This window comes from Scyliorhinus canicula, chromosome 2 (assembly GCF_902713615.1).
Source record: "Scyliorhinus canicula chromosome 2, sScyCan1.1, whole genome shotgun sequence".
NCBI lineage: Eukaryota > Metazoa > Chordata > Chondrichthyes > Carcharhiniformes > Scyliorhinidae > Scyliorhinus > Scyliorhinus canicula.
This window is the reverse complement of record NC_052147.1, coordinates 65,270,399-65,294,918: the sequence shown is the minus strand read 5'-3', so window position 1 is coordinate 65,294,918 and position 24,520 is coordinate 65,270,399. Positions and strand designations below refer to the sequence as shown.

Genomic DNA, 24,520 nt, shown 5'->3' with positions numbered 1-24,520 from the left:
GTTCGATCCGGCTCTGGGTTACTGTCTGTGTGGAGTTTGAACATTCTCCCCGTGTTTGCGTGGGTTTCACCCCCACAACCCAAAGATGTGCAGGGTAGGTAGATTGGCCAAGCTAAATTGCCCTTAATTGGAAAAAAATGAATTGGGTACTCTAAATTTAAAAAACAACAGTTGTTTTCAGGAACTCCAAAATGACACCCCCATTTGTTAACTGGAAATGTTATGCTCTCTTCACAGATCAGGGAGAGCCTCCATTTGTATTCTCGATGTATGCAAATGCCACAATAGGTGGGGATAGACACTCCTTATGATTGCCACTTCCAAACTGATGTGCAGAACTGACAGACTATTATCATGGACATAAAATTCCACGTGCCCACCTCAGCTGTCTTTAATAAAATGCATGCTTTCAAGTACTTTTTGATCCTCCTGTACTCTGCTCCACCTGATTCCTCTGGAGGTATGGCCCAGTATTATTTGAAGATGGATCAGAAGGATGCCGATTACCATTGGGGATGAAGCAGAATGCGATTAAATTAATTTTAAAAGAGCTTTGGCCAGTCGAACTTCGTATTTTACCCTGCCACCTTTTCTGAGGCGGATTCCTCAGTAGCTCTAAAATTAACGTGGGCACTTGATCCTTGGATTTTGCAAATCTGCCTCCGTGAAGCCTGAATACAATTCCTAGTCTGGTAATCTATCACTTAACAAAGTAATCAAGAAGCTGTGTATTTGATGAGCCATCAATTGCACGTGAGACAAGTTGCTGTACAAAAGTTAGGCTTTAATAAGCTAGAACTTAGCCCTGCAGTCGACTACAATAAATGGACGACCGCCGGGCGTTCTGACTATTTATACCTCGGTATGGAGGCGTGCTTAACTCAGCCTCTCGACCAATTGGAGAGCCGTCACATGACTGGTCTCAACCAATCGGTCGAGAGGCACATGACCGACCAGGGCCAGTGGTAAGCCGGTGTTCTGTACCAATGGCAGACAGCTATGCAAATCATACCACTACATTCACCCCTTGCGGAGAAAGAAGCCGGGGGGGTGGGGGATCAACGAGGGGGGAGGGGGGGGGGAAGAACTGGTGGTATGAGTAGCAGCCGGGAGAACAAAAAATATCTCTTCTTTTCTTCTATTACATTTTTTGCTTCCCACTGGCCCAGACAATTAGCAATAGTACACAAAGTCCCAACAAAGTCCATGGAGCAGTTGTAATTTAAATCGTTTCGATCAGTCTTTTCGTGGCCCGTGACGTTCTGGCAGACTGCTGCAGTGGAGTAGGTGACGTCGGTTCAGCCGATGGTGGTGGTTCCGCTGACGTCCTGGAGTCCGGGAGAGATGGTCCTTGAACAGTCTCCGTCACCCGAGCTAGCTGTGGAAACGCCATGGATGGGGAAGGGGTGGCCTGGGTGGTCGCTGGGGGGGGAAAAAACAGGGGGGGGGGGGTCTGTGGTGAAGGGGGGGAAGGCCGCCCGCCGGCGGGTGCCAGGTCCCGGAGGGAGACCGTGTCCTGCCGACCGTCGGGGTACTCCACATACGCATACTGCGGGTTAGCGTGGAGTAACTGGACTTGTTCCACCAACGGGTCGGACTTGTGCACCCGCACATGCTTCCGGAGCAAGATGGGTCCGGGGGCGGCCAGCCACGTCGGGAGAGGGAATCCGGAGGACGACTTCCTGGGGAAGACAAGAAGACGTTCATGAGGTGTCTGATTTGTTGCGGTACAGAGGAGTGAGCGGATAGAATGTAGGGCATCGGGGATAACCTCTTGCCATCGGGAAATAGGGAGATCTCTGGACCGGAGGGCCAGTAGTATGGTCTTCCAGATGGTACCATTCTCCCGCTCGACCTGTCCATTACCCCTGGGGTTATAGCTGGTCGTCCTGCTAGAGGCAATGCCCCTGTTGAGCAGGAATTGACGCAGCTCGTCGCTCATAAAGGAGGACCCCCGATCGCTGTGTATGTACGCGGGGTAGCCGAACAAGGAGAAGATGGAGAGGAGGGCCTTAATGATGGTCGATGTGGTCATGTCGGTGCAGGGAATGGCGAAGGGGAAGCGGGAGAATTCGTCGATTACCGCCAGGAAGTAAATGTTGCAGTTGTTGGAGGGAAGAGGCCCCTTGAAGTCAATGCTGAGACGTTCGAAGGGGCGGGATGCTTAGATCAGGTGTGCGCGCTCGGGGCGGTAGACGTTCGGTTTGCACTCTGCGCAGATGTGGCAGTCACGGGTTACTGTCCTGACTTCCGCAATGGAGACAGGCAGGTTGCGGGCCTTAATGAAATGGTAGAGACGGGTCACCCCTGGTTGGCAGAGGTCCGCGTGGAGGGAGCGGAGGCGGTCTGTCTGTGCGCTGGTGCAGGTACCGCGGGACAGGGCATCAGGAGGCTCATTGAGCTTCCCAGGACGATACAAGATCTCATAGTTGTACGTGGACAACTTGATCCACCACCGTAAGATCGTGTCGTTCTTAATCTTGCCCCTTTGTGCATTATCAAACATGAAGGCTACTGACCGTTGGTCTGTGAGTAGGGTAAACCTCCTGCCGGCTAAATAGTGCCACCAATGTCGCACCGCTTCGACTATGGCCTGGGCTTCCTTTTCCACAGAGGAGTGGCGGAGTTCGGAAGCCTGGAGGGTTCTGGAGAAAAAGGCCACGGGCCTGCCCGCTTGGTTCAGAGTGGCCGCCAGAGCTACTTCTGATGTGTCGCTCTCGACCTGGAAGGGGAGGGACTCGTCGATGGCGCGCATCGTGGCCTTTGCGATGTCCGCTTTGATGCGGCTAAAGGCCTGGCAGGCCTCTGTCGACGGCGGAAAGGTCGTGGTTTGAATGAGGGGATGGGCCTTATCAGCGTAGTTGGGAACCCATTGGGCGTAGTAAGCGAAAAAACCCAGGCAGCGTTTGAGGGATTTGAGGGTATTGGGGAGAGGGAGTTCCATCAGGGGGTGCATGCGTTCGGGGTCGGGGCCTATCACTCCTTTACACACTACATAGCCGAGGATGGCTAGACAGTTGGAGCTAAACACGCACTTATCCTTATTGTGTGTGAGGTTAAGGAGTTTTGTGGTTTGGAGGAATTTCTGGAGGTTGGCGTCATGGTGCTGCTGATCGTGGCCGCAGATGGTGACATTATCAAGATACGGGAAGGTAGCCCGTAATCCGTACTTTTCGACCATTCAGTCCATCTCCCGTTGGAAGACCGAGACCCCATTTGTGACACCAAATGGAAAACTAAGGAAGTGGTAGAGGCGCCCATTTGCCTCAAACGCGGTGTATTTGCGGTCACACGCGCGGAGGGGGAGCTGGTGGTTAGCGGACTTAAGGTCCACAGTGGAGAAGACTTTGTATTTCGCGATATCGTTTACCATGGCGGAAATACGGGGGAGAGGATACGCGTCCAGTTGCGTAAACCAGTAGATGGTCTGGCTATAGTTGATGACCATCCGGTTTTTCTCCCCAGTCCGGACCACCAGCAATTGGGCTCGCCAGGGACTGTTGCTGCCCTCGATGACCCCTTCCGTCAGCAACCTCTGGACCTCGGATCTGATGAAGGACCGGTCCTGGGCGCTGTACCGTCTGCTCCGTGTTGCGACTGGTTTGCAATCCGGGGTGAGATTAGCAAACAAGGAGGGGGCTCCACTTTGAGGGACGCGAGGCTGCAGACAGTGAGGGGGGTTATAGGGCCGCCAAATTGGAAGGTCAAGCTCTGCAGGTTGCACTGGAAGACCAGTCCTAGGAGTGCCGGTGCGCAAAGGTCAGGGAGGACAAGGAGTTTATAATTTTTTAAAACCTTCCCTTAAACCGTGAGGTCCGCGATGCAGCACCCAGTGATGCGGACAGAGTGCGAACCTGAGGCTATCCCGATTTTGTGTTTTACAGGATGAACAGGGAGCGCGCAGCGTCTTACCATGGCAGGGTGAACAAAGCTTTCCGTGCTCCCGGAGTCCAGCAGGCAGCCCGTCTCGTGGCCGTTGAGGTAGATCAGCGTTGTCGTTTTGGCAAGCGTGCGTGGACGTGACTGGTCGAGTTGAATGGCCGCGAGCCATGGAGAAAATCCATATTCATCGTCGTCATCGAGTAGATGCTGGAAGAACCTTGCGTGCCAGTCCCGGAATGTGGTGCCCAGGTTCCGCATGTGGAGTCGGGGCCTCAAGATGGTGGGGCCCAGGATCCGCACATGGGGTCGGCGCCCCAAGATGGCGGCGCCCAGGACCCGCACGTGGAGTCAGCGCCCCAAGATGGCAGCGCCCATGGGGCCCTCGTGGTTGAGGGGGGCGGAGTTAGCGGTGCCGGCGAGCTGACCGGAGCGGCTGGGAGCGGGGGCAAAGAGGCGCGCAGGCTAGGCCCCCGGGGGCGGCAAGTGGAGGGTTGCGAGGTGAGCTGGAGGGGCCCGGAAGGGCCCGGAGGAGAGAGAGAAGCGTGCAGGTCGGGCGCAGGGGCCTGGGGGTGGGGGGGGAGAGATCGGCGCGGCGTCCTGGAGGGGCCCGGGAGGGCCCGGAGGAGAGAGAGAGGCGCACAGGCCGGGCGCAGGGGCCCGTGGGCGGGGGGGGGAGAGAGTTGCGCGGCGTCCTGGAGAGGCCCGGGAGGGCCCGGAGGAGAGAGAGAGGCGCGCAGGCCGGGCGCAGAGGCCCGGGGGCGGGGGGAGAGATCGGCGCGGCGTACTGGAAGGGCCCGGAGGAGAGAGAGAGGTGCGCAGGCCGGGCGCAGCGGCCCGGGGGCAGGGGGGAGAGATCGGCACGGCGTACTGGAGGGGCCAGCAAGGGCCCGGAGGGTGGGGATCCCTGGTCGCTGCACGGAACAGCAGCGACCGTTTTGGCCTGGCAGACGGAGGAGAAGTGGCCCTTCTTCCCACAGCTCTTACAGAGGGCGGAGCGGGCTGGACAGCGCGGGTGAGGGTGTTTCGTGAACTCACAAAAATAGCAGCGGGGCCCCGCGGACCTGTCGGGGCGTCCCGCGGCGCAGGCCTGAGGGAGGTCGAGAGCGGCGGATGGCGGTGGGGAAGCGTGCCAGGAGGCCCAGGGTGGTGCAGCGCGGCTGGGGACATAGGCGCGGGTGTTTAAATCGGCGACCTCCAGGGAGGGGGAGAGAGTCCGTGCCTCATTTCATTTTCATTTCATTTTCAGTTAAGCTGAGGTCATCTTTCTCCAGCATCCGCTGGCGGATAGCGGGGGACTGCATCCCAGCCACGTAAGCATCTCTGATCAGCAGTTCCATGTGCTCCGTATCTGAAACTGGGAGGCAGAAGCAATTCCTCCCCAGGATAGCGAGGGCCTGGTAAAATTGGTCTAATGACTCACCGGCGAGCTGTTGTCTGGTGGCCAGCAGATGTCGGGCGAATACTCTGTTGACTGGTTTAAGAAATTGTCCATTCAGCTTAAGCATGGCGGCATCGTAATCTTTCTCTTCCTTGATCATCGCGTAGGCTGGTATGCCCACGCTGGAGTGGGGGATGCGAAGCTTCTGTGCCATGGTGAGGGGGCTGGTTGCAGACTCTGGGTATCCTTCGAGACATGCCAGCCAATGTTGAAAGATTTCTGCAGCGTTCTGAGTTTGCGGGCTGATGCGGAGGAATTTGGGCTTGATCCGGAGCTCCATCTTCAAAAATCTAGCTTATTAAATTGATGAGCCATCAATTGCACGTGAGACGAGTTGCTGTACAAAAGTTAGGCTTTAATAAGCTAGAACTTAGCCCTGCGGCCGACTACAATAAATGGACGATCGCCGGGCATTCTGACTATTTATACCTCGGTATGGAGGCGTGGTTAACTCAGCCTCTCGACCAATCGGAGAGCCGTCACATGACTGGTCTCAACCGATCGGTCAAGAGGCACATGACCGACCAGGGCCAATGGTAAGCCGGTGTTCTGCACCAATGGCAGACAGCTATGCAAATCATACCACCACAGTATTGCACTGCACATTAGTGCACTAATGTACTGCATTAGCATACTGCACCCAAACACCCACATTGCATAATTAATACTTTTTTTAATAATTAAGGAACTCTAATTCTGTTTGAGACAAGAACTCAGCAACTTTTTGTTTAAGAGTTGTTTCTACAAATATCTCAACATGAAAACTCTTCTTGCTATGTTCAAATCGCCAAAAAGATCAGTTTATATGTAATTTATCTATTTTTCGCACCAAATCTCTGCTTTCCTTCCCTGAATAGTTCTTTGTTAGAGTACAGTTCTATAGGTATGACTCGCTTCAAATGCTTTTTCAATATTCTCAATACTTATATGTTAACCATGGGATTGCTAATGGGCCATTTGACAATGAGCACATGTGAAATCCCAGTACAGGTCCCTGGCTAGTAATAGAGTGGAATTCCACTTGTGCTCCCAACCCCAACCAGGCCACTTCACGTGGGGCCTTTACAGAGCAGAGCCCTATAGAACATAGAACAGTACAGCACAGAACAGGCCCTTCGGCCCTCGATGTTGTGCCGAGCAATAATCACCCTACTTAAACCCACGTAACCCGTATACCCGTAACCCAACAATCCCCCCATTAACCTTACACTACGGGCAATTTAGCATGGCCAATCCACCTAACCCGCACATCTTTGGACTGTGGGAGGAAACCGGAGCACCCGGAGGAAACCCACGCACACACGGGGAGGACGTGCAGACTCCACACAGACAGTGACCCAGCCGGGAATCGAACCTGGGACCACTGGAGCTGTGAAGCATTGATGCTAACCACCATGCTACCTATGTTGAATCTAATTTGGTAATTTGATACATAACTTGTCTGATACATTGAATTTGCGATGAGTGACAGAATATTAATTTTGCAATGGGAGTAAAGTGTATCGGCATCAGGATACGTGGTATAAGTTCAAATTTAGCATTTTTGCAAAAGTTGAGGGGCGGGATTCTCCGTTGGCTGATGCTGACATCGATTGGGTGGAGAATAGGTTCCGATGCTAAAATCTGGTTGGGTGCCAATTTGATGCCAAATCGTTATTCTCTGTCACCTCATCAGCAGTGCCAATGCGGTCCAGAATTCACATACTGCAAACACCGTTTGCATGTCCTTAGTGAGCCCGACCTGGCATTCGCTGAGGCCTTCGCAATGCTCCACCTCTGATGGGCCGAGGTCCCAACGGCGCAGTTCATTTGTGCTTTTAAAAATCGTGAAACTGGCTGGTGGCTGCTTAGGGAGAGAGAGGAGATACTAAAAGTGTCCAACATTGCAATAGTTTGCTGACAGTGGTGCCACTGGCCAGGGGGCTTATGCTGGGGTGGACGGGCATGGAACACCATTGCTGCAGCCATACAACTGCACATGCCGCTAATGGCCTACTGTGAACTTAGGCCAGGGGTCATATAGGTGTCCCTTCCCTAGGTGCCCTCTGGCCCCAGCCTATCCATCAGCTGTATGGGCCTGCTCCAGCACAACCAGTGCCATCTCGTTGGTTGATGATAGAGTATAATTTTAATCATATGGGGCTAGCTGAATACATATAGCTAATAGACAGAAATACTAAAAGTGTCTTGACTGTGTGAACCCAGTATTTTCTCTTATAATGAATTAACCATTGTACTTTCGACGAACGGCTGCCACCTCCGAGAGAACCCTAGCGTAGACCCTCTTAAGGCAAACTTTATTTTCTCGAGGCTGAGAAACCCAGCCATGTCGGTAACCCAAATCTACTCTCGGGGGCTCCCTCCACATTAATAAAATCCATCTCCGGGCTACTAGGGAGTCAAAGGCCAAGGCGTCGGCCTCTTTCGCCCCCTGAACTACCGCGTCTTCTGACACTCCAAAGATCGCTATCTCTGGACTCTGCACCACCCGTGTGTTAAGCACCTTGGACATTGCCCTCGTGAACCCATGCCAGAACTCTCTAAGCTTCGGGCATGCCCAAAACATGTCGACATGGTTTGCAGGGCTGCCCTTGCACCTCATACAACTGTTTTCTACCCCAAAAAATTTGCTCATTCTCGCTGCCATCACGTGTGCCCTGTGGACCACCTTAAATTGAATTAGACTGAGCCTGGCACATGATGAGGAGCAATTAACCCAGCCCAGGACCTCTGCCCACAGACCCGCTTCTAACTCCTCACCGAGCTCCTCCTCCCACTTGCCCTTGAGCTCCTCCACCGGGGTTTCCTCTGCCTCCTGTAGTTCCTGGTAGATATCCGACACCCTCCCCTCCTCCACCCAGGTGCCGGAGACCACCCTGTCCTGTATGCTCAGTGGCGGCAGCGTCGGAAAGGCCATTACCTGTTTTTTCAGTAAGGCTCGTACTTGCAGATATTTAAAGGCGTTTCCTGGCGGCAGATTAAATTTGTCCTCTAGCACCTTCAAACTGGGAAAGCTTCCGTCTATGAACAGATCTCCCATCCTTCTGATGCCTGCCCTCTGCCAGCTCTGGAACCCACCATCCATCCTATCCGGGACAAACCTGTGATTGTTGCATATTGGAGTCCAGATCAACGCTCCCTCCACCCTCTTGTACCTCCTCCACTATCCCCAGATCCGTAGTGTCGCCACCACCACCGGACTTGTGGAGTAACGGGTCGGCGAGAACGGCAAAGGAGCCGTTATCAAAGCTCCCTGACTAGTACCTTTACATGACGCCACCTCCAGCTGCTCCCATGCCGCCCACTTCATAGCTATATTGGCCGCCCAGTAGTAGTTGCGAAGGTTCGGCAGCGCCAACCCATCCCCCCCCCCCCCCCACCCCCCCCCCCCCCCCGACTGCGCTCCAACAGCGATCTCCTTACTCGCGGGGTCTTATTCGCCCACACAAAGCCCATAATGATCCTACTCACCCGCCTAAAAAAGACCTTAGGGATGAAGATGGGGAGGCACTGAAAGACAAACAAAAATCTGGGGAGGACGGTCATTTTCACGGTCTGCACCCACCCTGCCAGTGACAGCGGGAGCATGTCCCACCTTTTAAAGTCCCCTTTCATTTGCTCCACCAACCAGGTCAGGTTGAGTGCAGGGTATCCCATTTCCTGGTCACCTGTATACCCAGGTAACGAAAACTTTTCTCTACCATCCTGAGCGGCAGCTCTTTCCGTCTCTCCTCGTGCTCCTTGGCCTGGATCACAAACAACTCGCTCTTTCCCATGTTCAGCTTGTACCCTGAAAAACTACAAAAATCCCTCAGGATCCGCTTAACCTACCCCATCCTCTCCACGGGGTCCGAAATGTACAGGAGCAAATCATCCGTGTATAGCGAGGCCCGATGTCCCCCCCCCCCCCCCCCCCCCGAACCAGTCCCTGCCAGTTCCTCGAGGCTCTCAGCGCCATAGCTAGTGGTTATATAGCTAGGGCAAATAGTACCGGGGAGAGGGGATACCCCTGCCTCGTTCCCCAGTGAAACTCGTAGTACCCCAACCTCAGCCGGTTTGTACATATACTTGCTACAGGCGCCTGGTACTGCAATTTCACCCAGCTAATAAAGCCCTCACCAAACCTGAACCTCCCTAGTGTTTCCCAGCGGTACTACCACTCCACCCGAGAAAGGCTTTCTCTGCGTCCATCGCTGTTACCACCTCCGCCTCCCCTCCCTCTGAGGGCATCATAATAATATTCAAAAGTCTCCGGACATTGGTATTGAGTTGTCTGCCTTTAACAAACCCAGTCTGGTCTTCCTCTATCACCCCTGGGACGCAATCCTCAATTCTTGTGGCCAGAATCTTAGCTAGCAATTTGGCATCCACGTTTAAAAGCAAAATTGGCCTGTATGACCCGCAATGTTCCGGGTCCTTCCCTCATTTAAGAATTAGTGAGATCAAAGCCTGTGACATTGTTGGGGGGAGGGTTCCTTTCTCTCTGGCCTCATTAAAGGCCCTCATCAGGAGTGGGCTCAATATTTCCGAAAACTTCTTATTGAATTCTACCTGGTAACCATCCGGCCCCGGGGCCTTACCCAATTGCATGCCCTCTATACCCTTGACAGTCTCCTCCAATTTAATCGGGGCCCCCAGCCCCTGCACCAGGTCCTCTTCCACCATTGGAAACCTCAACTGGTCCAAAAATTGTCTCATCCCTTCCGCTCCCATCGGGGGCTCCGACTCGTATAGCTTACTATAGAATTCCTTAAAGACTTTGTTCACCCCCCCCCCCCCCCCCCCCCCCCCACCCCGGATCCAAGACCGTGTTACCCTCCTTATTCTTTACTCCTCCGATTTCCCTGGCCACCTCCCTCTTTCACAGTTGGTGTGCCAGCATTCTACTCGCTTTCTCCCCATACTCATAGACTCCCGCCCTTGCCTTCCTCAGCTGTGCTACCGCTTTCCCTGTAGTCAGCAGTTCAAACTCCACCTGCAGACTCCGCCGCTCCCTCAGTAGTCCTGCCTCGGGGGCCTCCGCATATCTCCTGTCCACTCGGAGTATCTCCTCCACCAGTCTCTCCCTCTCGGCTCTTTCTCTCTTTTCCCTATGGGATCGAATTGAGATGAGTTCCCCTCTGACAACTGCCTTCAGCGCCTCCCAGACCGTTGCCGCTGCTACCTCACCTGTATCGATTGTTTCCAGGTAATCCTGGATGTTCCTGCTAATCCGCCCGCAAACCTCTTTGTCCGCCAGCAACCCCACATCCAGTCTCCAGAGTGGGCACTGCCCTCTCTCCTCACTAAGCCGCAGGTCCACCCAGTGCAGGGCATGGTCCGAGACTGTGATTGCTGAGTATTCTGTCCACGCCACATTTGTGATTAACACCTTGCTCAAGACAAAGAAGTCTGTGCGGAATAAACCTTATGAACGCGAGAGAAAAAAGAGAACTCCTCCGCACTCGGCCGCGCGAACCTCCAGGGATCCACCACCCCCATCTGCTCCATAAAACCCTTCAGTTCCTTAGCCACTGCTGGTCGCTTCCCTGTCCTGGACTTCGACTGGTCCAGCTCGGGGTCAATGACTGTGTAAAAGTCTTCCCCCATGATCAGGTGGTGTGCCTCTAAGTCCCGGTTTTTGCCTAGCATGCGTCTCATAAATTCCACATCATCCCAATTCGGAGCATAGACGTTCGCAAACACCACCCGGACCCCCTCCCACTTTCCACTCACCATTATATACCTGCCCCCCTTATCTGCCACAATTCTCCCAGCCTCGAATGCCACACCTTTACGGATCAGAATTGCTACTCCCCTGGTCTTCGAATCCAGCCCTGAATGGAACACCTGGCCTACCCATCCCTTTCTCAATCTCATGTGATCTGCGAGCTTTAAATGTGTCTCCTGAAGCATTGCTACGTCTGTCTTTAACCCCTTGAGATGCGCGAACACGCACGCTCTTTTGACCGGCCCATTCAAACCCCTCACATTCCACATGATCAGCCTGGACGGGGGGCTAACCCCCCCCCCCCCCCCCCCTCGACTAGCCATCGCCCTTTCTTGGCCAACCTCGAGCCCGCGCCCTTCGCTTCCTCGAGCGCCCCCACAGGGAACCCCCGACCCTCAATTGGTACCCTGAAATTGATACCTCCTCTGTCAGCAAAGCAGCATCCCCCGCTCCCCTCCCCTCTCCAACAGCCCCAAGACCCAAAACCCCCCGCCAAGCACCAGCTGGGCACTTTCTCAACCCCCACTACGCTCCCGAGAGTCAGCTGGCCCATGCTGACCCTGGCAGCTCCCGCCCCTGGTGCCGCTCAGACTGTCGCCTCATTGTCCGAACCCTTCCACCCAGTGAATAAACGAATTGAACTATCTCTCCAGCCCCAGTGAGTAAATAGTAATACGAAACAAAAAATACACAGAAGACACTAACATTGCCCCATGAGGAGACATTTGTTGAACCAAGACTCCAACTTCCCGAAAATTTGCACAAAGTACAGGGCCCCCTCCCCCCTCCGTATCTCACCCTCTATCTAACACTGCACCCTCCAGCCACCACCACAGCCCTTACACGCACCCAACATTGCATATAATCTTATATTAGAAACGGTACCGTATTACCCAGCCCCACCGCTGCATTCCACCAAAGTTTAACTGTCCTTTTCTTCGTGTCCAGCTTTTCTTGTTTGACGAATGACCACGCCTCGTTCGGCTTCTCAAAATAGGGATGCCGTTCCTTGTACGTGACCCATAGCATCGCTGGGTGTAGCATTCCAAATTTCGCGCCCTTGCTGAAGAGGGTCGCCTTCACCCGGTTGAATCCAGCATGCCTCTTGGCCAGCTCCGCACCCAGGTCCTGGTAGATACGTATCACGCTGTTCTCCCACCTGCTGCTCCGTTCTTTTTTTTGCCCACCGCAAGACAAGTTCCTTGTCCGAGAAGCGATGAAATCTCACCACCATGGCCCTCGGTGGTTCATTTGCCTTGGGCTTCCTTGCGAGGGCTCTGTGAACCCCGTCCAGCTCCAGGGGTCGAGGGAATACCCCCGTCCCTATCAGCGTCTCCAGCATCTTGGATACAAATGCTCCTACATCCGACCCCTCCACACCTTTGGGAAGGCCCACAATTCTCAAGTTCTGTCTCCTGGACCTGTTTTCTAGGTCCTCCAGCCTCTCCTGCCACTTCTTGTGGAGGTCATCCTGCGCCTCCACCTTAAGGGCCAATACAACCAACTTATCCTCATGGTCGGATAGCTTTTTCTCCATCTCCTTAATTGCTTTCCCTTGTGTTGCCTGAGTTGCGATCATTTGGTCTATTGATGCCTTCATCAGCATGTCCTTTTTAAGATCAGCAAAGCAGTCCCTAAGGAACTCCTGTTGCTCCTGTGACCACTGCGCCCACACTCCCTGGTCTATACCGGCCGCCATGCTGTGCCTTGGCACCCGCTCCGCACGCTTCTGTCTGCTGGGACTTAAACGCATCACCTGGCCACTTCTGGTCCAGCTATCCATACAACAGAGAGGGAATCCTTTTGGCAGTGTTCGCTTCACCAATCTGCCCCAAAAAGTCAGTGGAAACTCCTGAGAAAGGTTCGAGAGTTGGTTCCAGGTGGGAGGTGCCGAATGCGCGACCTATTCCTCCATGTCCGTCACCGGAAGTCTTGTCACCACTTCTTCAATGGCCTTGGCGAGATCTTTTCACAGTTGTTCCCTCTGCTGCTAGAATTCAGCTTTAATAAAGGCCCTCAAGTCAGCTTGAGGCCCTTAAGCTCATCCTTCCCCTGCCTGCATGCTGGAAGAGGCTTTTGTCTTTGCTGCAGCTTCAGCCAAATTTTTCACTGTTTCTGCCGGGTCTGGTAACCAAGAGACATACCATTCCTGGGGGAAAGTACTCCTCCAACATTCACCTACGTCTTTTCATCAAAATTCCACCCAGTATTGATTAAAAAATAGCTCTTTTCTGTAACCTTGGGCAGGAGCTGGCTTGTGTGTGACCACTTACTCCATGGTCCACACCGGAAGCCTTAACTAATCAATTCTAAAGGTTTCTGTCAAGCTGTGGAACGTGGCAGGTATGAGAAAACATATCCAGTACTTTTCCTAAGACTGCACACGCAGACTCTAAACTAGCTTGGATACACACCAGTCAATCGTAAGTAATGTCCAATGTTTGATTAACAAGTTATCCTCTAAATAACAGATATTCATTTGAACAATTCAGGAGGTCTCAGCTGAGAATTAGAAGCCAATGAAAGTAATTGAGGGGTTAAACCAGAGATAAGGGTTGGGATTCTCCGAGCCTCTGCGCCGAAATTGCGCTTAGCGCGAGACGGAGAATGGGGCGTCAGACCCACGATCGGGTGCAATGCCGGGACGCAAACCACCGGCAACTGGAGAAGCGGCACTAGCCGCGCGCACGGTCGAGGTGGGCCATTGAAAGAGGATCCTGCGGCAATTCTCCGCAGTCAACCGCTCGAGTTCCCCCGGCATGGCTTCCGTATGGTTCCACCCGGAGGGAGCTTGGTGTCATGGCTGCGGTGGCCATCCTGGTGGGGGGCAGGGGGATCAGTCTATGGCGGGGCGGCCACGATGGCCAGGCCGCGATCGGGGGCCTCCGGCAGGCGCGTGCGATCTGAGGGGGGTCTACCTTCTTCCGCGCCAGTCCGCTGTGTGGGTCCATCATGTTCCGCGGAGCTGGCACCGCAATGGCCGCCGTGCACATGCGCGGATCCGCGGCCAGAAGTGCAGGGCCCCATATTGGCAGCAGGAGCTGCACGGCGCACGGCTCTTAATACCGGAGAATCGCTCCGGACTTGTTGAAAAACGTCTGAAGTGATTCGCGTCCGTTTTCTGAGGGACGTGGGGACATAGCCCCATTATCGGAGAATCCCGGCCAAGAATTCCTAGAAAAGTAGGATCTTGTGGTCGAGGCCCTTTGTTCCTGAATTCTTGAATCATCTATTTATTTGTTTGTGATTAAGTGATTTTGTTTTGTGCTTAATAATTTTGCCATGTGCTTGACTTTTTTATGCATTGTTTGATATTTTGTTTCTAAGTTTTTATTCAGTTCTTATTCAAGTGTATACCAGTGAGTAACAACAATAAAGTCTTATTTTTGACACCTTCCACCAATCTACTGATTCTTATTTGAAGAGAAAAATAAAAGTCTCAACAGTTGCGATGAGTGTGTGTGGGGAGTGTAATGTGTATACAGTAGTCCCCCGTTATAACGCGCCCCGCAATACCGCGGTTCGCGATATACGGCGGGGGGGGGGTTTATGGACCCCAACTTACTTGACTCATTTTAAAATCTTTTTGAAACAGCACCTTTTTGAGCCGCGATGATTAGACCGATTAGCAGCGATGATTACCCGCGATGATTAGACCGATTAGCAGCGATTATGACCCGCGATGATTAGACCGATTAGCAGCGATGATCACTGTCTTGTACTGTAGAACGATTAGCCGCGATGAGTAGCCGCGACCGATTAGCCCAGTTACACAGCCATAAAAGGGATACCTTTTCCAGTGCAGGTATCTTCGAGTTCGAGTTCAGTTGCTGTCGTGTCGTTCAAAATGTTTAAGCGCAAGTCTTACTCAGTGAGTCAAAAGATACATTTGATAGACCGGCTTCGAAACGGGGAAACGAAGGCAAAATTATCCAGAGAGACTGGTGTACCAGAGTCAACCCTCCGTGGGTGGGTGAAAGATGAGCCCAATTTAAGAGCATATGTTGGGACAGTTTCTCAGAGTGAAGGGCTTAGCAGGAAAAAGGCAAGGAACGCTAGTGACAGTAACTTAGAGAAGGCTGTGTTCACCTGGTTTGTCCAGGAACAGTCTGGTGGCACCCCCCTATCTGGACCTATCATCAGGACTCAGGCTGAGAAGTTCCATCACCAGCTCCACCCAGAGGACAGCAATTTCGTAGCCAGCAAGGGTTGGCTCCATCGGTTCCAGAAAAGACATGGGATAGGTGCAGTTACCATCAGTGGTGAACAGAGATCCGCCGACTCAGGAGCCGCAGCAGCCTTTCCCGACATGCTCAAGAACTACATGGTGCAAGAGGAGCTGACCCCAGAGCAACTCTACAATGCAGATGAGTCAGGGCTTTACTGGAAGATGCTGCCTGACAAGACCCTAGCTGTCAAGGATGATGCCCACAAGACTCTGGGGTACAAGCAAGCCAAGAACAGGCTCATCATCCTGTTTGCCAGCAATGCCACGGGAACACACAAGCTGAAGCCATTGATTGTGGGCAAATTCAAGTCTCCTAGATGCTTTCACCACATCAACATGGAGAACCTACCCATTACCTACCGGAACTCTGGCAAAGCCTGGATGACAGCTTTCTTATTTGAGGAGTGGTTCTTCAAGTTCTTCGTACCCAGTGTCAGGGACCACCTTAGAGCCCGCAACTTACCGCAGAAGGCCACACTCCTACTGGACAACTGCTCAGCCCACCCTCAGGGAGATGTTCTCAAGACCAGGGATGGGCAGATCCAAGTGCTCTATCTCCTAAAGAACACCACCAGCAAGATCCAGCCATGTGATGCTGGCATCATTCAGACCTTCAAGTCTGTGTACAAAAAGGAACTGATCCTGGAAATGATAGACTCTCCTCTCACTGTCCCAGATTACCTGAAAGCCATCACCATCAAGGATGCCTGTTATCTGGCAGGGAAGGCCTGGGGAGCTGTGACAGAGAAGACCATCGCCAACTGCTGGAACAAGGCCCTAGGAGCAGCACTCCCACGACCCCAACATTACCCGGATGAAGAGGATTTCGTAGGCTTTACTGAAGCAGAGATCAGGGCAGCTGAGGAGAGGCTAGAGGACCAACTGGATGAGAACCTAACACTCCAGGATTGGGTGGACAGGTGGGCAGCAGCAGAGGATGACATGGCACCCGCAGAAACATTCACAGAGGAGGAGATCATCGACCAGGTCACCCAAGAGGAGGCAGAAGAAGAAGAAGAACCCCAGCCCACAGTGGCAAAGAGCCACTCGGATGCCATCACGCACCTGAAGTGGCTCATAGCATACACAGAGCAGCAAGACTTCGACCCAATATACATCCTGCACCTGAAGAACCTCCAGAGACAAGCACAAGTCAAGATGAGGAAGGGGATGTGCCAGAGGAAACTCACAGACTTTTTTAAATGATTTTAAAAATATGCGTGTAAGTACAATTTTAATTATATTATTGTATGTATACTGTATATTATTGTATATATTTTAATACATTTAAAACTTGATTTAAGACTTGAACGAACTTTGCTGTTTCTTATTTAAAACGCCCTTCCATTCAGCAATGTTCAGCATAGTCAGCGATGTTTCCTCTCGTTCATTCATTTCGATATCCGCCATCTTGGATATCCGCGGCTCGGTTACAACGCGGGTGGCTGTCTTGGACCCGAACACCCGCGTTATAACGGGGGACTACTGTATACGGCTACAGCTTGTCAGCCTCCCGAGTGTGAATCACGGGCCCGGCGAATCTTGCACCGTTTTCGTTGGAATCAATTGTGTTCCACGTGGCCCCGGTGCTAGCCCCTCAGCAGTTGCTGAATCGATCCAGGTTCGGCGCCAGTTTTGCTGTCGTGAAAGTTCACAAATTCTGCGTCAGCGTCAACACTTAATCTCAGAAATGGAGAATCCCGCCCGAGCTCTACCCCACATCATTACCATTTGAAGCATAAGCAAGCATTTTTATTATTATCAAAGAAGAAAATTAAGCCATTTTGACAATACAACTTCTTTTAGGTGGGCATTTAATGATAATAATAAGTGTGGCCAATTTCAGAATGCAGTATCGGGATATTTAAGCAAAATATCTTATTTTAAAGCTATGTATAATTTTGTCACTGTTTCTTTTAACCTGATGATATTCCTTTGTTACTAGACTTCCTAATAGTATGCTATTCTCTACAGGCAGATAAAGACACAGAAAATGCCAAAGCATTAAATCAGAACCTTAATGAAAAAAAAGAATCTCGCCATGAAGCATTTATGGCAGCCAAAGAATATGAAGTTGAAGTGAAACAAAATTTTAATAGTCTGGAAAATCGGTGAGTTTAAATAGCATTATAATCTATGTTACAGTCTTAACATTTACTAATACCTAGTTGATCCTAGTCTCAGTTGGTGGTACTTGCAATCACAAGGTTTTGGGTTCAAGTTCGACTCCAGGGTTAAGCACCAAAATCAAAGCTGACATTTCAAGGCATCGCTGAGAGTGTCAGAATGCTCTCTTTTCGATGGGATGTTAAACCAATGCCCTACCTGCTTTTTGCATGGATGTAAAAGATCCCAATGCACTATTTTGAAGAAGAGCACCCCTGGTATCATGGCTGATATTTATCCCTCAGTGAATATCACAATCAGATCATTTTAACTGTTTGAGAGAGCTTGCTGCGCAGAAATTAGCTGTTGCATTTCCAACTTTACTATAGCGACTGGTGAGAGCAACAAATATTCACTAGATTGATTCCTGTGATCAGAGGAGTGATTGAGTAGAACGGATCCAATAGTCTCTCGACTTTAGAAAAATTACAAATCATCCAATTGGAGGATATAGTCAAAGGTTGTCCGAGGACTGACGGGGTAGATATTGAAAGTCTGGAACTAGTCTCAGAATTAGCATAGTCTCAGAAATAAGGGTGTGGTAGTATGACTAGGGGTATTACGGTACCTGGGAGTGTGAGCTGCCATTGGTGCAGAGGACTCGCTGCCCATTGGCCCAGGTATGTCATGTGCCTTTCAGCCGATTGGCTGAGAGGAAGGTAGCTCCGCCTACGAGGCGGGGTATAAGAGCCCGTGTTCCCCGGCAGCCAGTCATTCTTCTGTACGTCTGCTGCCGGGTCCACTTCTTGCGTATTAAAGCCTATCGTTCGGAACTCATCTACGTTTCATGTCCATTGATTGTGCATCAAAGGGGGTGGCCATTTCAGATTGAGATCAGTAGAAATTTCCTTGAGGCTTGTGAATTTTAGGTCTTTTCTATCCCTGGAGGCTATGGTTGCTCACTCGTTAAGTATATTGAACATTGGGATCAATATTTTTCTGGACTCAGAGGGAATCAGGAAATAGCAGGATCAAGTGTCAAAGAGGTCAGGAATCACCCATGATATTATTAAATGGCAGAACAGGCTTGAGGAGCCATGCGGCCTACTCGCTCATTCTTGAAAATGAAAATTTGAAATGAAAATCGCTTATTGTCACGAGTATGCTTCAATGAAGTTACAGTGAAAAGCCCCTAGTCGCCACATTCCGGCTTCTTACTCCAAAGGCCAGCACGGTAGCACAGTGGTTAGCACTGCTGCCTCACAGCACCAGTGACCTGGGTTTGATTCCAGCCTAGGTGATTGTGTGGAGTTTACACATTCTACCCGTATCTGCATGGGTTTTTTCCGGGTGCTCCAGTTTCATCCTACAGTCCAAAGGTGTGCAGGTCAGGTGGATTGACCATGAACAGTACGCAGGGTTACAGAGATAGAGTAGGAGAATGGACCTAGGTAGACTGCTCTTTAGGACGGTCAGTACAGACTTGATGGGCCAAATGACTTACCTCTGCACTGTAGGGATTCTATAGATTCTCTATGGTTTCTATTTCTTATACAAAATTTGGCAGATCTTCTGACAAAGAAATAACATCTTTGTCAGAAAAATATGCAGTCCCAAAGTAAAACATACAAGCTCTCGCCTTCTTCTCACGTCAATCTTTCTCCCCCACATGCTTGACTGATAATTTTTTCTCCCGCTTCCTTCACTTTTCTCTCCTTTTTCCAGAATGTGGATAGAAGGATTCTTCAATTGGCAGGATTAGCAAATAGTGTTCCTCAGGAATCTGTACTGGGGCCTCAGCTTCTCATCATATATATCTTGATGACTTCAATGAAAAAATAGAATTGTATGTCCAGAAGTCTGGAAGAGTTCCTTGGACATTGCCGCATTTTAACTGCAGGGCATATGTAATTTTTGTTTTCCCCTCTGTATCCAAACTAAAATTTGACAGGTTTGGCAATTTGTCAGGTATGGAAGATTGCAGCGTGGGACTGCAGCCAAGAAGCATGTAGGTGCAGTGGTGTTGGTGGGGGCGCAAAGGTTGCTGTCGCTTGGGATGGGTGTGTAACTATGCGGACAAGGCCCACCTACTTATTCACTCCACCATTTTTCCACTGATGGCCGAGGCTCACCAGGCCTTCAACCGTATCAAGACCGACATCACCAAGGTCGCGATGCACGCTGTTGACGAGACGCTCCCCTTCCAAGTCGAGCGCGATGCATCAGACGTCTCTCTGACCGCCACCCTCAACCAGGCAGGCAGGCCTGTGGCATTCTTTTTACGTACCTTCCATGCCTCCCAAATTCGGCACTCCGTCGAGGCCCAAGCCATAGTAGAAGCTGTGCGGCATTGGAGGCATGACCTGGCCGGCAGGAGATTCATTCTCCTCACTGACCAACGGTCGGTTGCCTTCATGTTCAACAACACACAGCGGGGCAAGATCAAAAATGATAAGGTCTTGAGATGCAGGATTGTGGTAATATGACTAGGGGTATTACGGTACCTGGGAGTGTGAGCTGCCATTGGTGCAGAGGGCTCGCTGCCCATTGGCCCAGGTATCGTGTTCTCCGTATTCCTATTGACTAAGAGAGAGGTAGCTCCACCTACGAGGCGGGGTATAAGAACCCGTGTTCCCCAGCAGCCAGGCCATTTCTGTCTGTACGTCTGCTGCCGGGCTCACTTCTTGCTGATTAAAGCCTTTTGTTTCGGACTTCACCTACGTTTCGTGTCCATTGATTGTGCATCAATTTAATCAGCAAGATTTTAAAGGATGGAGCTCCACATCAAGCCAGAGTGTCTTCGACTCAGCCCTCACGCAGCGAATGCAACAGCCGCATTTAAGCACTGGCTGGCTTGCTTCAACAGTTACCTTAGCATGGCGGAAAACGTCCCGACGAGGGAGCAGAAACTGCACATCCTCCACTCGTGCGTCGGCACAGCCATATACACGCTCATCGAGGACACGGCAAACTACGACGCGGCTATGGACTTGCTCAAAGGACATTTCATACGGCCGGTGAACCAAGTCTACGTTCGGCACTTACTAGCCACAAGGCAGCAGTTACCTGGTGAGTCACTGGACGATTTTTACCGCTCCCTCCTCGTGCTGGGAAGGAACTGCGGCTGCCCACAGGTGTCTGCTGCTGAGCATACTGAACTCCTGATTCGGGACGCATTTGTTCCAGGCATGCAGCCTTGCAGATCCGCCAAAGACTGTTGGAGAGAGAAACTTTAAGCCTCATGGAGGCAAAGGCCCTCGCCTCCTCCCTAGACGTCGCGAATCGATGCTCGCTCATACACCCCCGGCGGCCCCCTGGGCAGCGTGGAACTCTGCCTCTCTCTCCCCCACGGACTCGGACCCCTCCCAGGCCTGCGGCGCCCCGAAAAACCCGCGGGCCCCCGTTGCTATTTCTGCGGCCAGGCAAAGGACCCCCATCAGCACTGCCTGGCCCGTTCCACAACCTGCAAGGGCTGCGGGAAGAAGGGCCACTTTGTGGCCGTTTGCCAGGCAAAGGCGGTTGCTGCAGTCCCAAGCAGCGACTGCGGGACTCCCCCCTCGCTCCCTTCAAGGGCCCCGTGCGGCCCGCGGACCTCGCTGCCATCCATTCCCCAACGCCACATGTGATCCTCGGGTGCTGCCATTTTATGCCCCCTACACCATGTGCGCCCCTGGGCGCTGCCATTTTGGACCCCCGACTCCACGTGAGGGGAACGGGCGCCGCCATTTTGTCCACCCCCCGCCATGTGTGGCTGACGGGTGCCGCCATCTTGGATTGGCTCCGAGGACTCCGCGGGTGACTACTCCCTGCCTGATGAAGACTCCGACTATCTGCCACGACTTGCTTCAGTCAGGCTGCATCAGTCTTAGCCCCGTACCCTCTCCATAGCGACCACAAAGATTCTGCTCAATGGCCACGAGACGAACTGCCTGCTGGACTCATCCACCCCGCCACGGTAAGACGCTGCGCTCTCCCTGTCTACCCAGTTAAGCAAAAAATCGCCCTGGCCCCCGGCTCTCACTCAGTACAGATCATGGGGTGCTGCATAGTGACCTCATGGTCCAGGGGAGGGAGTTTAAAAATTACAAGCTATTCGTCCTCCCTCACCTCTGCGCAGCAGCACTCCTGGAGTTAGACTTCCGGCGTAACCTCCAGAGCCTTGCATTCAAATTCAACGGCCCTATCCCCCCCTAACTGTCTGCAGCCTCGCAACCCTCAAAGTCGATCCCTCGTCCTTGTTTGCAAACCTCACCCCGGATTGCAAACCTGTCGTCACCAGGAGTCGACGGTACAGTGCCCAGAACCGGACCTTCATCAGGTCCGAGGTCCAACGGCTTCTGAAGGAAGGGGTCATCGAGGCAAGCACAAGTGCTGGTGGTAAAGACCGGGGAGAAGAATAGGATGGTCATAGACTACAGTCAGACCATCAACAGGTTTACGCAGCTGGACGCGTACCCTCTCCCCCGTATATCCGACCTGGTCAACAGGATCGCGCAGTACAAGGTCTTCTCCACGGTGGACCTCAAGTCCGCCTACCACCAGCTTCCCATCCAAGCGAGTGATCGCAAGTACACTGAGTTCGAAGCGGATGGGCGACTCTATCACTTTTTAAGGGTTCCCTTCGGTGTCACAAACGGGGTCTCGGTCTTCGAAAGGGAGATGGACCGAATGGTCGACCAATACGGTTTACAGGCAACCTTCCCCTATCTCGATAATGTCACCAACTGTGGCCACGATCAGCAGGACCACGACACCACCCTGAGTAAAGTCCTCCGAACCGCAAACCTCCTGAACCTGACCTACAATAAGGACAAATGCGTGTTTAGCACCGACCGTTTAGCCATCCTCGGCTACGTAGAACGTAATGGAGTTATAGGCCCCGACCCGGAACGCATGCGCCCCCTGATGGAGCTCCCCCTTCCCCACTCCCCCAAAGCCCACAAGCGCTGTTTGGGCTTCTTTTCATATTACGTTCAGTGAGTCCCCAAATACGCCGACAAAGCCCGTCCCCTCATCCAATCAACCACGTTCCCCCTGTCGATGGAGGCCCGCCAGGCCTTTAGCCGCATCAAAACAGATATAGCAAAGGCCATGATGTGAGCTATCGATGTGCCCTCCGCTTCCAGGTCGAGAGCGATGCGTCTGATGTAGCTTTGGCGGCCATGCTCAAACAAGCGAGCAGACCCGTGGCCTTCTTCCCCCGTACCCTCCCGCTTCCGAAATCCGCCACTCCTCGGTCGAGAAGGAAGCACAGGCCATAGTAGAAGCTGTGCGACATTGGAGGCACTATCTGGTCGACAGGAGGTTCACCCTCCTCACAGACCAACAGAGGGGCAAGATAAAGAACGTCAAGATCTTGCGGTGGAGGATCGAACTGTCCACCTACAACTACGGCATCTTGTATCGTCCTGGGAAGCTGAACGAGCCCTGTCCCGTGGCACCTGTGCCAACGCACAAGTGGGCCGCCTTCGAACCCTCCACGCGGACCTCTGCCACCCGGGGGGTCACCCGCTTTTTCACTTTATCAAGACCCACAACCTGCCCTACTCCATCGAGGAGGTCAGGGCAGTCACTAGGGACTGCCACATCTGCGCGGAGTGCAAGCCGCACTTCTACCGCCCCGAAAAAGCGCATCTGATAAAGGCTTCCCGCCCCTTTGAACGCCTCAGCAGGGACTTCAAAGGTCCCTTCCCCTCTACCAACCGCAAAATGTACTTCCTCAACGTGATTGACGAGTACTCCCGCATCCCATTCGCCATCCCCTGCCCCGACATGACCACACCCACCATCATTAAAGCCCTACACACCATTTTCTCCCTGTTCGGATTCCCCGCTTACATTCATAGCGATAGGGGGTCCTCCTTTATGAGTGACGAACTGCGTCAATTCCTGCTCAGCAAGGGCATCGCCTCCAGCAGGACAGGTCGAGAGGGAGAACGGTACGGTCCGGAAGACCGTCCTGCTGGCCCTACGGTCCAGAAATCTCCCAGTCTCCCGCTGGCAAGAGGTCCTCCCAGACGCCCTCCACTCAATCCGGTCACTTCTTTGCACATCCACTAATCAAACTCCTCACAAACGACTTCTTGTTTTTCCCAGGAAGTCTTCCTCAGGCACCCCGCTCCCGACCTGGATGGCTACACCCGGGTCCATCCTGCTCCGGAAACACGTGCGGGTGCACATGTCGGACCCGTTGGTCGAGAGCTGCTCCACGCGAACCCGCAGTACGCATATGTCGAGTATCCCGACGGCCGACAGGACATGGTCTCCCTACAGGACCTGGCACCCGCCGGATCCGGACCACCGCCCCCAGCGCCAGCCCCCCCAACCACACCCCAACTGCAACTGCTCCCGGCAGGCGCTCCCCTCCCTGGCCCGCCAACACCCTTACACGCGCTGCCTAGAGGACCGGACGACCCTCCCCAGGCCCGGCCCTCGCCAGCTCCGACTAGGGGTACGGACGCAGCCACAAGGACTGGATCATCGCTCCCGGAGTCACAGACACCCACAACTCCAATATCTCTAGCGAAGCTCCGTAGGTCGCACAGGACGTCCAAGGCACCCGATTGGCTGATCAATTCTATGTGAACTGTTGATGGACCCTTGTTCTTGCTTGTTCTCTCGTTTTTTTTCTCTCAAACCTATAAATAGTTACTGTGTTCTGACTTGACCCTGTACATAGTTGCGGGCCAGTGGGCAGCCACCGTTGAAGAGGTATGATCCAACATCACTGGTCATACTACCAGTCTCTTACCCACTCGCACGGGACACCCCCCTCTCTCTCCATGTCCGCATTCCCCGTTCACGCTCCCCCCCAGTTCCTTTCTCAACAAGGGGTGAAGGTTGTAGTATGACTAGGGGTATTACGGTACCTGGGAGTGTGAGCTGCCATTGATGCAGAGGGCTCACTGCCCATTGGCCCAGGTATCATGTTCTCCATATTCCTATTGGCTAAGAGGGAGGTAGCTCCGCCTACAAGGCGGGGTATAAGAACCCATGTACCCCAGCAGCCCGGCCATTTCTGACCGTCTGTTGCCGGGCTCACTTCTTGCTGATTAAAGCCTTTCATTTCGGACTTCACCTACGTTTCGTGTCCATTGATTGTGCATCAAGGAACGAGCTCTCCATCTACAATTACGAGAGTTTGTATCGCCTCGCT

The 24,520-nt window shown here is 52.7% G+C and overlaps 1 protein-coding gene across 2 annotated transcripts in view; it reads left to right on the top strand.

Annotated features, from left to right (window-relative positions):
* ccdc175 (coiled-coil domain containing 175) overlaps nucleotides 1–24,520 on the top strand; it is a 191,839-nt gene that overhangs the window by 53,438 nt on the left and 113,881 nt on the right. For both annotated transcript variants that reach the window (XM_038780307.1, XM_038780313.1), the window contains exon 8: nucleotides 17,233–17,369. In XM_038780307.1, coding sequence (XP_038636235.1) covers nucleotides 17,233–17,369 — 137 coding nt within the window. The remainder of the gene's footprint in view (nucleotides 1–17,232; nucleotides 17,370–24,520) is intronic.